This window comes from Heliconius melpomene, chromosome 1, assembly GCF_056956725.1.
Source record: "Heliconius melpomene rosina isolate 202511_hmr_F chromosome 1, ASM5695672v1, whole genome shotgun sequence".
Lineage (NCBI taxonomy): Eukaryota > Metazoa > Arthropoda > Insecta > Lepidoptera > Nymphalidae > Heliconius > Heliconius melpomene.
In genome coordinates, this window is record NC_140389.1 from 5,287,228 (window position 1) to 5,304,127 (window position 16,900).

Genomic DNA, 16,900 nt, shown 5'->3' on the forward strand with positions numbered 1-16,900 from the left:
ACAACTAAATCTAACATTAGCAGCTCGTTTGAAATAATACAAACCAGCCAAAGAAATGCCTTGACCGGGTTCCCGTGGATTCTTCAAATTTCCATAATTGAAGTGCGCTTGCGCAACTGTCGTTCTCCCGTACACGCAACGTAGAATGTTACTGTTTTAAAACCATTGTTGTCGAGACAGACCTTTGGTTGGACTTACTAACGTTATGAAGTACCGTGAAGTTTGGATAGATTGCTGTCCAAGTAAGAATTTAACTTTTGACATGGATATTGAATCTGTGGAAGTAACTAATGCTGTAATTAATTTATTTGAAGTCTACTTAGAGCTAAGACAATCAATATTTAGTTTGAACGAAAATTTATTGAATTGCACTTTCACACATTATTTCACAATTTTTTGTAGGTGTTTTATAGGTTTTAATATGGATAGAGCTATGGATACCAAATGCAAAATTGGAAACTGGCAGAAATTTACTTAGTCAATTGTGTATTACTAGATCTCATCCACAAAAAGCTTGAAATTCAGAAATATTGCAAAGAATATAATAAACGAATATAATAAATATTAGTAATGATGTATTATTTGTAAAATTTCATATCGAACATGGAATCTAATAGAGTAGGTTATGTATCCTATACATATATTTAAATATTACTTAGCAGTTTAGTTTAGTGCTTCAGTTATAATTAGTAATAAACTAACACATAATGTATTAGTTTTCTAAGTAAACCAGTCATGCACCCACAATAAGGCATTCCGTGCTCCAACAATGGCCTATAAAACACCTAACAGTGCCTAGATCAAGCTAGGTTCCTGATTTGTGGGGCAAATGACCCGAGCATAGAACCAGGTGTTGACTTTACCAACTTGTGAATATAGAAATGCTATTCATAATATTAGAAAGGTTTTTTATATTATAAGTTGTTTGGCAGAACGCAAACGCACTGCAGTGTAGGCAGGCAAAAGGGAATAAGAATTTGTGGTCCCCACAGTTTAGAATTATTAATGAAAATCTATAAAACAAATGAATTGTAATAAAAATGACTAAAATACTTAAAACAATAAAGAAAAAAACATTAAGGCTAAAATATTTAAAATAAAATGCCAAAAATAAAAATATTTCTGAAAATTTCAATATTTTTTTTAAAGGCTTTAATTTTTTTTACTTTTTTCATGGAACTCAAGAAATGGAAAAAGCTATTTATTAAAACAATATTTAAACATATAACCTTGTCTCCCACAATTGTAGAGCAAGCAAGTACATAGAAACGTAGCTTTAGTATTGCTACACCTAAGCTCGGTTTACTCAGTGCGGACAATGATAAGAGATAAGAGATAACGTATCTTAATGCCCCTGCGGTGACCGTTATGTTAGCTTTGAAATTCCTGCACTTAAAAGTGTTGCTGTTATAAACGTTTCTATACGCAAACGTAGGTTACTTAAAAGAAAACATTTTAGGTAGGGGGTAAGGAAAAGTAAAGGCTCCGTTTTCCACTTTCCATGGAAATTTCGTGCTGACTCAACACCGCGCGAGATATTGAAGACAATTGCTAAAACTAATTGATCTAGAGAGTTAAAATTTGGCATGTAGGTACGTCAATGAGTGCAGGGAGCACTAAGATAGGATTTTTCGAAACGGGGAAAAACTACCTTTTCCATTTCCACAATGAGATTTCCCAGTTCCAAGTTGAGAGAAACAACTAGTACATCTATTATAAAACTGTGGCTTTGGATTACTCAAACAAAAATTATTTTAGCTCCCCCGTATATAACAGGTAGAGCTTAGTGATAGGACACTCCCTTTTCCGCTAAATATTTAATGGATACATATATAAATGTTAAAATATACCTAACTACTTCAAGCTCTTTCCTGTTTATTTAATCAACAATTTAAAACATTTTCAAATAATTTATTCTTAGCCATGTTCATTTTAAAAAGATGTACCTAATTTTATATATTGTATTATTGCTGTGTAATTTCAAGTGTAATTAAACACTTCGTACTTGTTACCACCAGCTTTATCGGTGTTCCGCGTCACTTGCCACAGAAACTTTAAAAAACTGGTTTGAACTATATGTCTCTTATCTTTGTACCTACAAGCATATATTAACTCTATTTTGAATACTTTACATAAACCTACCTATATACTAGCAATTTCTGTTATTATGAAGAATGACGTAAATACATATGGAAATGTTCTCATATTCATATGTACATACTTTTACAAAATACTTTGTGGTAGAAAATTGAAAATCAAAGTATAGCCGTTATCACGTACTTACTACGTAGTGTTCCAACCATCGGTTTTTCTAGAGATATTACTACAAAAATATCAATAAATTATTGACAAAATATACGGAGAAATCCCTACTGATGCCATACTTTGATTAAGGAAATTACACTCGCTAAAGACAAAAATTGCATTAAGTATTTGTCTATATTGTTTCTCTTTTTATTTATTTTCTATCTTCACAAATATTCTGTCTTAGGACAGAGAAGTTAGTGATAAGACACTTCGTTGTAAAGAACATAATGCAATATCATTTAAGAACTTTTTAACTTAAACATTGAGTTCCTTTATTGATCTTTCGGTATATTCATATACTTTGTAGAACTCAGATTTGTACAGACAGAATGCAGCGTTGAGTTCCGCCTCTCAGCAAACAATGTCTTCAATTCAAACAGAAAGCGGAGGAGGGAATATCTTAACGCTAAGCTTAAAGTGTAGTGCTTAAATTAAACTTAATATTCTCATACAGCTTCAACGGCTATCGATAGAAATAAATAAAAAAGAGGAAACCTGCACATTAATTGTATGTATGTCTGTTACGTGAGTCAGTATGCCATAAACTGAAGATAACATATTATCGTGTTTGCTTAAACGTTTATTACTATAAAAAGTTCTGTCAATTTTAACCATTATTTTTAGCGTAATAAAGAGTATATCATTCTAGGTAGGCATTTAGTGTTAGTTTTATGACTTAGTTAACTTTTTAGCAAAATTTCAACTACGACCAGCCATCCGCTCGCTGTTTCGCGAGCTTGTTCTGCAAAATGTTTTTTTTTTTTCATCTAAATTACTTTCGTATCTAATAACATTAAAGTCAAAAGTCAAAGTCACACCGGCTTACTTTGCCGCTTCCGCCTTAATTGCGACGGTTGTATTGTACAATATTCCTGAAAGTGAGCTGGAAGCCCACTTCCAGCTCACTTTCAGGGATCCCCAGATCGGACTGTGTTCTAACACTTCTAACACTTGGTTCCCTTAGCCTGCCATGTTATGATGGATGCAGCGTAAATGATCGTGGCTTTCGCAATAGTGTCCGATCCCCAAGATAATTCAAGGAAATGAATTACTTTTATTTTCCTACACTTGAACTGCTGAATGTGCTTCGTTGAGTTCCGCTACTAAACGGGCAGTATCTTGCACAGGCACAAAACGCAGTACCTACGGAATGTTTTAATAATAGGCTATTTTTGCCTTTCCTTCTATATACCGAACACTCAAATCTATTTCCAAATAATAATAATTAAACGATTCAATTATCATAAAATAATTAAAATATTATATGGTATCTAAAAACAATTAAAACTTTAATTAAAAATCGACTAATTATGAAGTTTTTTTATGCTTAATATTATGCTATCATCGAGTGCTCCTTTTGATACTGAATAATTTATTGCCTGAAGGTTATTTCGAAAAAAAAAATGTTTGATATATTATGCAGATTATAATTTCGTTACTTAGTATTATTTATTTCAATATTTTATATTTATTTTTGTTTTCTTCTTTTCAGAGACTCTCACGTAAAAATGGCGTCAAGGAAGAAGAATCAACGTGGTATTGGGATCCACCACCACAGGCGTCGAAAATCGACCACGATGTTGAAAAACAATACAAATTACAAATACAAGCTCTGCAAAATGAACTTTCCAACATAAGAGATAGAGAAAGCGTCGACCAGAAAGTAGATAATGATGAAGAAATCAATCGACTTCGAGAAGAAAATAATAATTTGACATGTAGCTTAGATGACTTGGATAATCAACATCAGGTTGCGATGGAAAAACTTCTTACGCTGAAGAAAGAGTTACAGAGAAACTTTGAAGTTCTTAAAAATGAACATGAAGAATTAAAAAGTTCCAACGAAGAGTATTCTGCAGAAATAAAGTTATTATTACAAAAACTTAGTGAAAGAGATCAAGAAATAGAAAATTTCAAAGCAACACGATCTGATTTTGAAACATTGCACCAAAAATATTTGAATTTGGAAAGGATACATAGTGTGTTAAGGGAAAATGCTGAGAAATTTCAAGAAGAGAATCAAGAATTACATGAAGAAGTTTTTAAACTTCAAGAACAAGTTACTAAATTAGAACATGACATAGAAATCGCAACTAAATATACAGAAGCATCGAATTTGGTTCCGAAAGAAAAATACGAGGAATTGTTAAAAGAAATTCATGAACTCAAACACAGACGAGACTCTAACCAAGAACATTTGGATGAAATAAATATTGATGATAATGCGAAAGGCGTAATAGAAACCTTGAAAAGAGATATAAAAGAATTGAAACGACAGCTTGCTCAACGTGAAACAGATAGCCACAATAACGTAGAATCTAAAGTTTTAAAAGCGGATAAAATAACACAACTTTATAATCGTTATGTAAGTTTTGACTTACCAATAGATTATGTAGGGGAAATGTCTTCTGGGCCTGAAAATATTGTAATGCATAAATTAGAAAGTGTGTTCAAAACAATAAATGCTTTCAAAAATGATATTGACGTGTTACAGCAAAAACTTTCTGAGAAAAATGTAAATGTAAATAATTTACAGGCTCAAATTGAAGATGTAACTACTGAAAATGAATATCTCACATCAGACATACAACATTTGGAGCGTGAACTAGAAGAAATGAAAAAGAATAACGACTTTCTTATATCAGAAATAGCAACATTAAAGAACACATCAAAGCTAGAACCTATTATTGAAACTCATGAAGATAATCTTGTAAAATTAGAGACAGAGCTAGCTGATTGCAATAGAATTAACAAAACCTTTGAGTCTGAAATAAAAAGAATAGAAAAAGAACTTGCAGAAGTTCAAAATGAAAAGAAAATTTTACAAGAAAGTCTCACAGACATGAAAAATAAATATACCTCTATGCTTAATGAATTAAGGATTTGTAAGACGCAAACAGAAGCGGTGAAAGAACTGGAAAGTACTGCTAATTTAACTTTTGATGATAAACTTCAAAAGGCCATAGACGAAACGGATGACTTAAAGAAACGTTTAAGTTCCGCAAATTCTAAAAATGAACAGCTAGTGATTGATATTCATATACTTGAAAATGATAAAGTATTACTTACCAAACAGGTAGATGATCTAAAACAGGAAATTTTGGAAATTACAGATTCTCGTAATGAAACTAAATCAGCCAATATATGCTTAGACCACAAATTACGCGATTTAGAAAATAACTTAGAAAATATTATTCAAGAAAAAAAAAATATTGAGAAAGAAATCATTATTCTCAGAGACAAAGTTAAAGAGACTGAAGTTCTCAACGCATGTACAACCAATGCAGAAAAAGTATTAACAGTGAAAAAACATATGGCCACCAAATTAAACGATATTATCAAAGAAAATTCCATAATCAAAAAGAAAGTAGACGCTTTGACCCACGACATCGTTAATTTGAAGAGTGCACAAGTATCACCAAATGAAAATAATACATTTAATCATCATGAAGCTCACGAGGATGACTCTAAACTTCAGGCCTTCAAAGATGAAAATAAAGAACTTTTTGATAAAAAAAAGCATCTTGAAGAAACGATGTCTGTTATCACCAGTAAAATTGGAGTTTTAAAAGATGAATTTGAGACACTTGTTAATCTTATTGTTGCTGAAAAAGATTCCGTCATCAACAATTTAAACACTACCTTATGTACAACTAAAGCGGATATGATAAAATTAAAAAACGCTGTTAAAATGTTGGATAATATGGTCCAAGATAAAAATGATAAATTAGAAGAAATGCAATCTTCTCTGCAAGAAGTAACAGAACAGCTTAACAACATCAATATCAGTAGTAATCAAAATCAAGAAGAGTTGTCGAAGTTGAGCAAAGAGAAAGACGAAGCTTTGAACCGAATAGATAGACTTACTAATGAAATCAATACGAAAAATATAGAAATTTCTAAACTTACAAACCAACTTGAAGATTTAGAAAAAACTTCCGATGAAAACAAACTGTTACTTGATAGTAAGGACAAAGAAATTAAGGAATTAAACCAGTCAATCGTTGAATTGACAGACAAGATAAAATCATCAGAAAATACAACACTGCCAAATGATGAATATGCAAAATTATTAGACGAGAAACTTATTCTAGAAAAAAGCTTAGAAGAAGCTAAAAGTAACCTGCACTTAAAATTAAATGAGTTTGTTGAATTAAAGAATAAAACTTCAATGTTAGAGAATACATGTACAGAATTACAAACTGCGATAAATAATAGAAATGGAGAAAAAACAGAGTTAATTAATTTAGTGAATTTGAAACATAACGAAAGTATACAATACCATAATGAAATTCAAAGGCTGAACCATGTTTTGTTAGAACAAACTAATGAATTCAAAAGAATATTAGATGAAAAGGAAAACTTTTTAAAGAACCAATCTGAAAATTGTTCCAATTGTGAATCTATTATTTTATCTCTTAAAGAAAAAGATGAAATAATCATGAGCTTAAATCAAAATATATATGAATATGAGAAATTGAAATCAGAATTAGTCAATACAAAAGAAACAGTGAAGCACCTAACGAAGAAATGTGAAGATTTAGACAAGAATTTAACGATACAATTAGATACTGTTAAGAAATTGACAGCAGAAAATGTACAGGTGAGTTAAAATTGTGTTGGTAAATAAATTTATATGTTAGATGAATCAAGTGTTAAAAAAAAACCATCATAGATTTTTTTTAATGCTAAGCGATAATTAATTTGTTTCTTTATTCATATTGTAAAAAATAATATTTAATGAAATAGTAATAATATTTAATGAGCAGACCGATGAGATGTAATTCCCACCGAGGTAATGCAATATTTCCTTAGCGTGAGAGTGAAGAAACATACTTATTTCACAGTTGTCAGAACAAGAACAAAATTCTTCTCGTGAATTAGAAAGGCTACGTCATCATTTGGTAGAGATGGAAGATAATTATACACAGGATCTAATGACGTCAGAACAAAAGCTAACTGAGTGTCAGGCGAGGTTGCATCAAGTAGAGGAAAGGGCGAAACAGACTAGCACTGTTTATACAAGTAATAGGTAAGTTAGTAATTAATATTAGTTAGGTTAATAGTTTTTGAATATATAGATGATAGAATCTAAAATAAGAAAATATTTAGATACTCGAGCAATTGTTGCAAAATCCATAAAAATACTAATTTATAATATGGGTTTGGTCAATGGTGGATAATTCTTGTTCGATATATTGACACTGCCGTGGGGAAATTGTGGCTAAACAATAATAGTGACAAAACAATCTTGACCATTCGTACTCGTTGTTAGAGACTGTTAAATATAATTTACTAATCACATTTTTTGTACAATTCCACAGTATTCGTGCAAATCAAGAAGTGGAAACACTGAGAAATCAAATTAAGTTATTAGAAAAGCAAAGGGAAGAAGTACAAACGCGGTTAAGTGATGCTGAAGACGCGAAAAGCAAGAGTGAGGCTGCTTTAACTAATTTGCAAGTTGTTTTGGAACAGTTCCAATTGGGTAAGTTAGGGTTATTAAATAGAATATATTTGTTTTAATAAAGTAAAACGCGAAAACTAAAAAGCCTGTTTAATATTATTCTCGATTATCCTATATCTTATAAAACAAAGTCGCTTTTCGTGTCTGTCTGAACTTTCTAACTCTTCTTCTTCTAAATCACCCAACGGATTTTTATACGGTTTTCACCATTAAGTCGAGTATTTCTCAGGGAAGGTTTATATATAGTTTATTATTTGTACATTCTTATGTAAATTAACATAAATACGATAAATGTGTCTAAAGTCCTACCCGTTGAGACACTTTCGCGCATGCGCTGCTTTAATGGTAAGTACTACATGAAAATAATGTACTGTAGTATTGTTTCTCTTAATAAGATCTACAAAAAAGTCCGCGACAGCATATTTTTATCTTTTAAGGATAACGTGTAGTGATCATATTTCTGTCTAAAAATAGTAATTTCAATATATTTTTTATTGTGAGGGATATTTTTCCATAATGGTATTAATCCTTATCCTTTAAAATACTTTATTAATTTTCTACGTTAAACGAAGATAAAATTTGCTGTTTACACTATTTCGAAATTGCGAATAGTTTTAGAGAAAAACGCATTTAATTATTGACACATCACGCCGTTGACCCATCAGCTGTGCCGACTCAAGTTTTACTTATACCTTACTTCTTCTTCTTCTTCCTGGCATTAATCCCGGCTATTACCGGGGTCTGCCATTTTACTTATACCTTACTCTCAGCATATAAATAAGTATATTAGTTACGTTGGCCATTTAATGTAGATCAAAACTGTCTTTTACTGTTTTTTCACTTTAATAAGTACTTTAGAAGTTGTTACAATATCAAAACATCCTTGCTGCGAAACGCGCCCCGCGACGTTTTGCTTATACAAGCGCGTCATGAGCAGTCATCGGTTGTTCAGTGGTAGAATGTTCGCCTGCGACGCGGGCGGCCCGGGTTCGCTTCTCGGCCGATGCATTCTATTTAATTTTCCTCACAGGCAGCCACGTAGTGCTTGCTTTTCATCAGGGACAGAATACCCTCTTCAGCATTAACCACAAGCTCGAAAAAAAAAACCCACCCGCTATAGAGGCATAGCAACGAAGATTTAGATGCATTTGCACGTATTGGATAATTGGAGTTGAATGTATTATTGCAGCGCAATATATTTGGTTTCATATTTTTTATAGTAGTTATTAGTAGGTAGGTTTTTGTTTATAATTTCTTCCGTTTAAAAATAGTCATTTAACTATCTAAAAATAGTCATTTAAATATATTTTAATAAGTACTTGAAAAGATTAGTAGCACAGATTTAAAATTACGGTACCTACTAAAAAATCCTTGCTGTGTAAAACAATTGGAAAATACTTATTGAAACTACGAAAATGCGGGTTGCATTAGGGTTTAATTAATTTTCACATTATCTTAAGTGCTTTGCAAACATACATTATATGAATAATCCAGTAGTAAAAGCGGGCGAAGCCGCAAGGGGGTCGCTAGTTTATAATAAGTTTAAACTATTGTAATATTCTATTACTAAGAAATTTTGATTCAAATACAAATTCTTCTTCTGTTGTAACATTATTAAGGATTTAGTAAATGATAATGCGCATTTTGTATACAATTCTTGCTCTATATTTTGCAGGTCTTACGTATTAATTTATTTTAGTTTATATATTAATTTAAGTTAAGAAGTTGTAAGTTAATTAAAACAAAAAATGTAGTATGTATGTATCATTTTGAAAACTATTTATTGCTTTATTTTTTATTTAATTTAATTTTCACCTAAGGTTATTATGATTATAGCACGAGTTTTTAATAAAATATAATAAAAAAATGAAACCAGGATAGAAAGTTTAACAAAAATAAGAAGAAACGATGAAATATATTTTTTTAACTTTTTATAAAAAAGGTACTTGAAAATAAACTGAACTAAAATCATATTTTGTAATTTTCAATTCTCCTATTACAGACAAAGAAAGAGACATACACGCGGCCACAGAGAAAATACGTAACAAAATGGAGGATGTTAAAAATCAAAATGTTAATTTACAAAAGGAAATTGCACGTCTAAATAGAAAATTAGAAGATTCGATAGCTGGTCTACAAGCCGCCACAAGATTAGGCGACCAGGTTGAAACTAAGACGGCGCAAATAAACGATTTAAAAGAACAAGGTAAACTTTTTTAGTATTTTAGATTTGTAGATAATAATTTGTGCTGATTTTCTTTAATCTGTTTACTTTAAAAGGATAAAGTATATTTGAGTGGTGTTAACTTTCGCGAATCAATACGTCAATACTGTCTCGAAAATTGAGCAAAAAGTTACAAAAAAGGAAAGAAATAAAATAATATATGTACCTTTTTTGTACACAAGTACAATTGTCTAACCTAATCAGAATGTTCTTAATGGAATCTCGTCTGAATTACTTTCGTGATAATAACATTATCATTTTAGACACAATATCCATACATTGATAGCTAAAGTTTCAACAATTCAATAAGACACTTATTTTGTTGTAATTTATAAAGAAATTGAAATAAAACAAACACTATATATTAAGAGAGGTTTGCCAAAATACAATAGTGAAAGCTTTTAAATCGGCCTAGCCTTTTCTGAGATTATCGTGAACAAACGCACAGACAAAAACTGTCAATACCACTGTTCTATTTCATTAATAAATGTCCCGGATAGTAAATTTTGTCATATATCTTCTGGCCTGGATAGTAAATTTTGTCATATACGAGTATCTTCCATGTACAGCAGCGATTAGTTACAGTTTTGTTATTTGTATATAAATATGTTGTCATTGCGTGTTGAGTGGCGGAACTCAACACCACAATTTGCCTCGTTACCTGTTTGACGAAATGAAACTATTAAATAATTAATTTCCCCAAGTGTTAATCGAACCACAACCGTCGTCCTTATTGTCGTATGCTTGTGCCACTGCGCAACGACGGCCGGCCAACATTAACGTTTGCCATGTTTTTTTCATGTTCATAACTACAATTTATCCTTTTAAAGTCTTTGTAGTTTTAATACTATGTAGTATGTAGTGTAGAAAATAAAAGTTTTTTCATAATTTAGATTTACTTGTTTTGATATATTAAAAATGTTTGTACTTAATTTTTGTTTTTTTTTTATAAGATTTAATTAAATGTTACAATTTTTTGGATGAAATTTAGAAAATTCGACATTAGACTAAATATCAGCTGGTAATTCTGGGGTCGTTCACCCCCAGGTTATCAGTTGGTATAAAGTTATGTGTCGCATTACTTCGAACAAACAGACACACGTAAGTTAAATGTTAAATATATGTATATAAATGTATAATATAAGTAGTGTTGGTGAATATTTTTTATATCTCACTATTTATTAATTCGGCGTTGGGTTACTACACCATTCAACGAGGAGGATAGATTTAACGCTAGATTCTATTTACATACCCCGTACTACCGTAAATACATGGCAGTATACGACATAAAAGCGAAAACAAAAAAAAATAATTACGCTATGTACATTATTATTAAAATAATTGTTCAAAAGCATTATTTTGAATTTAAATTATTCATGTTATAATTAAAAATACATAGACTGTCTTAATAAGACTTTTATTTACTTTTAAATCATTATTTGTTATAAATGTTATATGTTTATAATAAATAATGATTTATTTACGATTTATATTATTATTCACCGTCACTATTCATATAATAAAAAGTTAACGCAATCATTGAGTTTGCTTTAAACGTGTGTCTCGTTCTGTCTTGTCTGTTCTGTTTTTTGTTTTGTTTAATGAATTTCTATAGAAATTGAATCGATGTTATTTTGTAGTTTTTATATGAATCTTTATTTTTATTTTTTCATATTTTTACATATAATAGTCTCAAAGTTAAATTAATAATTGTGTATATCAATTCAAAAATTTTGTTCATTGGTATATACTTAACATATTGGAATAAATTCATATTTAATAATTTAAAATTTTCATATAAATCAAAAATATTTCATTATTGTATTTTCCATATAAAAAATAAAGATTCATTTACACGTATTTGTATGTATGTAAAATGCTTTCTCAGAAGTCAAGAGCCAAGCTTGCACCGACTTCGGTCTAATCTCATTTGGTAACTGTGAGTCTTCTTGACATCGCGAACTGTCAAGCTGACAGTGACAGTTCAGCCACTTGTTAGTTTTGACAGTCAGTCGCGTTCAACTCAGATTACCATATGGGGTTTGATTGAGGAGTAGGTATAACACATCGTGACGTCTGTTTTTTTTCACCATTCTAATGTTATTTTTTGCTTTTTTTTATTGTGTAGTAAGAAGTTCAGAAATTTCAAAATAATTTTGTGTGTATTATAAAATAGTTTTGTGTTAAGTGGATGATCTGAAATTTTTGATACAAATTGCATTATTAAATTCATTAAATTCGTTTTGCACTTGCATTTTTGTAGCACTTATCTGTTGTTTTGATGTTTTTTGTTTGATACTATTTAAAAACGTGATATTACAATAATAAAAAAATCTTTATTTAATTTTTAACTATGACACAGTTAAAAAAATCGTATATCACGTAATTATCATAGCTTTTCATTTGAATATCATGTTTTTGAATACTTTTTAATTTTGCTATCCCTCCAGTAGAAGACTAGATCTCCAAAGAAGAACGTCTCATTGTCTCTGAGTATTACTTCAGGTACTGGTAGAATGATATGAGAACTAAGATCACTTTCACTTTTGAATTTATTCAAATTCAACCAATGTTGAAATTAAAATTTTTAAATTTCCTATATACAATAATTCAAAATCTATACTTAAAGAGATTTTGACTTTGTTCAAATTTATTAGCAGTAAAACTCTGATTCTTTACTTTTGTCTTTTAGAAAAAGTTAAGATTTTTTAATATCATCATTGTGTCAGTGTCTTCAGTTCTCTACCCAGTGACTGAATAATACTTTGAGATCGTGATGACATTTGCATCGTTGCAACAATGTGCATGGTGAGAGTAGATATATTATTGATTTGTTTTTTTAATCTCTTATGTTATTTTTTTATATTGTGAATATTGACAGCTATCATGTTTTTTTTTTTTAAATTAGAAAATTGTTGTGAAATATATTGTCTATGATCTCTATTTTAAGAGATAATTTTATAATTAGTTTATAGTGGGTACTAATTACAATTCTCGTGTATCATTGGAGTACGTGAAGATAATGAGTTTAATAATTATAATTTATAGTCACAAATATCTGAAAAAGGAATTTATTAATAAAATATGTTTTTTGGGACAACTTTCTATCTTTATGTAATAAATAAAGAAACTATTTTTAATTACTTTTCCCTTCCTATCACTATAGTAAGAGCACTTCAAACTTCAGTGGCTGCTGCAGAAGAAAGATATTTCAATGCGATATCAAATCAACAGGACAAAGTTGATAAGAATTTGGTCAAGAACTTAGTTATTAATTACGTTATGACAGCTGGACAGAGTAATAATAATAGGTGAGAAAAGATTAACTATATTTTTAATAGTATTAGAACGAGGAGCAAACGCTCTGCAACTGACTGTAAACGCGACGGTGGTTGTTTCGATTGTCTCCGGTATGTCTTAACACTGGGTTAGTAAGGCACCCTTCCATTTGCGGTACATTTGATAACCCGACGACGCACTTTGTGCAAAATTAACTTAAAGAGTAATTACTCTTTAGTATAATATAGGCGTAGGCGTATAGGCGTCTTTTAAGTTAAAATGTAAAAATTAGACTTATTAATCATTGCGTACAATCAAACATGTTTAATGTTCATTCACTTACGAGTCAATCGTTTCAAAGGATACAGATAATAACCGAAAAAGTTATAAAACAATTTTTATTTTCTCTTCCAGAGCACAAATCCTAAGAATACTATCAACAGTTCTAGACTTCAATCAAACAGAATGTGAAAAACTAGGTCTAGTACGTTCAACCAATGCAAGTGACAGTTTAGCGGCGGAATTCGTGAAATTCCTACAAAATGAGTCCAGACCTAGAGCTCAGTTGCCCGATATGATGGGGCTGCAGGGTGGTAGAGCGTCGGTCGCCAGTTCGAGGAAAAGTTCTACGATAGGTAAGTTAGTAAAAAATAACGAGTCTAGGCCCAGGTCTAAATCTATGTTTTTGGATATGATGGGATTGCAGGGCGGTAAGGTAATGGTAACCAGTTCAAGAAAAAATCTACTATACTAGTTAGTAGAAAAAAACAATAATGCAGGGCTCAGTTACCCCGGAAATGATAGAGTTAGGGGGCTGTAGAACATCGGTAGTTAGTTCGAGGAAACGTGAGATTGTAAGCACAACAATTTTAGGTTGCATTTTCATTCGGGAGAGTGAATTATTTTCATTTCCTCGCTGTAGTATCAATACAAATTATTAGTTTCGTATATATAGCATATAGCATATTGAGTTTCGCCACTTAACACAAAAAAAATCTTAATCAATAAACACCACAGCTACACGGATACAGCGTGAAATTAAAAAATGTTTGTATTATTTTCCAGGCCCACACCCAGTTTTCGAAGTTGGCCACAAAAGGAATCCATCTTCTAGTTCCAATAATGTATTATTTCAAAATTTGGATAACATAGAAACAAGCTCTCAAGTATCTATAGAATCTGAAACTAAAGTAATACCAATAAACACATTGGACACTGGAATAAATCAAACAAGGAATAATGAAGGCGCCATCTTGAAACATGTCTTGAAAGATATGTAATGTAATTTTACAATATGTGAAAATTAATGAAACATTTTTTTTTGTTTTCTTTTTTTTTGTAATAGAAGTTGATATTATAATGTCAATGGAATCAGGAATTAACCATACAAAGAATAACAAAGGCGCCATTTTGAAGCATTTTTTGAACAATATGTAATGTAATATGTTAATATAAATTAATTTTATGGTTTTAAAGAAATTTGTAATTAATTAAACTTATAATGAAAGCTTTCTTTCCGTCTTCTTTCTTTTTTTTTTTTTTTAGTAATACAAATAGTATTTCAATAATATTAATGAAAAGTGAAATCAATTATGCAAAGAGTATTTTACAGAATTTTTAATTCTTCTAACAAATTATAAAAGCTCTACTTTTTATTGTCTTTTGTTTTTTTCTGAAATAGAAATTGATATATAATATTAGTGGAAATTGTTAATGATCTTACAATGAATACTGACGGCGCCATTTTGAAATATGTCTTTAAATATGTAACGTGCATTTTTTTTGGTTGTTCTTTTTTAAATATAAAACTATGTATAAAGCAATAAAAAGTTTTTCTTTCACATAATATAGCATTTAGTTGATATATTTTTTTAAATATATAGAAAGTGTTTGTGGTTTTAGTCCTTAATTTTTAGGTTATTTTCTAAAAATGTAATGTATAATACAATAAAATAAAAATTCAACATACTTTTACGTGAATAACTTGTAATAATATGTAGTTTGCAATGTTATGTATATATGAATAGTAAATATATATTGTTTATTTATATTACATTTATATGAATGTGATGACATTTATATTGTAAAAATAAATTCTTTATGTTCAACTTTAGTATTTAAATTTAGTATAAATATTTCCTAGAATTGTTTTTTTTTCTAATATTCAATGCTTTTGCCTAAAAAATAAAATATATAATGATTGAATGCAATATATTGAATTTCAATTCATATCTGAATATTCATACATAGATTAATAAAAAATATTTATTATAAATGTAAATTTAGAAAAGAGATAGATATATATAAATGAAAATGTAAATCGATAACTTAATTCGCAAACCAGCTACTTAGCTACTTGTGGCATTAATCTTATGATATTTTTCACAGACTTATTAGAAAATAAAATACGTTGGTAGTTAGTATATTGAACTGTATATTTAAGACAATCACATACTTTTAAGGTCAGTTGTAGCGCAGGTGCACAAGTGTGACTAAACGTGACAGGTTGTGGGTTTGATTCCCACGCTTATAAGCGGGGAGCGAAGTTCCTTAATATTAGGCTTCCTTTGCCTACTCTGCTTCATATAGAAAACAGCTTGAAGCTGAAAAAAAATAACCTCTTTTTAATAGATGTTCTGCATTAAATAAAATGACGTTTTTGGCATCCCTTGTAAATATCAGTCAGATGAAGTCAGCTGGTTTGCGAATTAAGATATCGGAATACAAAAGTATTTATGGATATTAATTTTTAAACAATCTATTGACTTTTTTAATACAGTCCAGTCTCTACTTTCTTTTTTCATATATTGAAAATTAATTATTATTAATAATATTTTGTATATTTAATGTGTATATTTGTACATTTCTTTTAATTTAATTTATTTCATGTTCAAATTTATTTTTTTAATTGATATTATATACGTTAAATTAGGATTTGAATATGTAAATGATAGGAGTGTTGACATTAATTTAAATTTAGTTTATATCCTTATCCATTTTTAGCTTAAAACCAAACAAATTATAAATTTAACGTAACTTAACAAAACAAAATGTAAACTACTGATATACATAATGTCATTCAGATTAAATCCTTTTTTTATTTAAAATTCTGTCAACATTACGTTGACCTCAGTCGGTGAAAGAACTGACGCCCTATAAAAATAGTTATAAAATGTGATAGTAATATATTATATATCGGCCTTATAATTAATATTAGAAGTTTTTAAGTAAATAAACTTCATATGTTAGTCGTCTCGCTGAAACATAATTTCAATACATTAATATAGCTTTTAAAAATTAATTGTGTTTTATTTAATAACTATTATATTTTTTTTCTATTGTTAAGACACTCAGTTCCCATTAAGACACTTCAAATTCAAGAGATATTTCGTGTTGAATAGCGAAGTCAACACCGCGCATTGTCTCATTGATGGAGCGTGAAAATTAAAATATTACACATTTCATTAACTCGAGTGGCAATCGAACCCATAACCTGTCGCGCTTACAGTCGCACTCTTGTGGCCTGTGGATTGGCCTCTACTATTACTATAGCATATATATTTTTTTCTTTTGTTAAAAGACATTTCATTGAAATTATTAAATGTGTATGTAATATATAGACA

At 29.8% G+C, this 16,900-nt stretch overlaps 1 protein-coding gene across 1 annotated transcript in view; it reads left to right on the forward strand.

Moving 5' to 3' along the window:
* Window positions 1-16,578, forward strand: part of LOC146541066 (uncharacterized) — a 48,391-nt gene extending 31,813 nt beyond the window's left edge. Inside the window, exons 3-9 of the mRNA XM_085196511.1 lie at window positions 3,800-6,910; window positions 7,155-7,339; window positions 7,632-7,795; window positions 9,777-9,980; window positions 13,165-13,309; window positions 13,692-13,912; window positions 14,343-16,578. Of these exons, the coding sequence (XP_085052637.1) occupies window positions 3,800-6,910; window positions 7,155-7,339; window positions 7,632-7,795; window positions 9,777-9,980; window positions 13,165-13,309; window positions 13,692-13,912; window positions 14,343-14,557 (4,245 nt within the window). The 3' untranslated portion in view covers window positions 14,558-16,578. The remainder of the gene's footprint in view (window positions 1-3,799; window positions 6,911-7,154; window positions 7,340-7,631; window positions 7,796-9,776; window positions 9,981-13,164; window positions 13,310-13,691; window positions 13,913-14,342) is intronic.
* The last annotated feature ends 322 nt before the right edge of the window (window positions 16,579-16,900 follow it).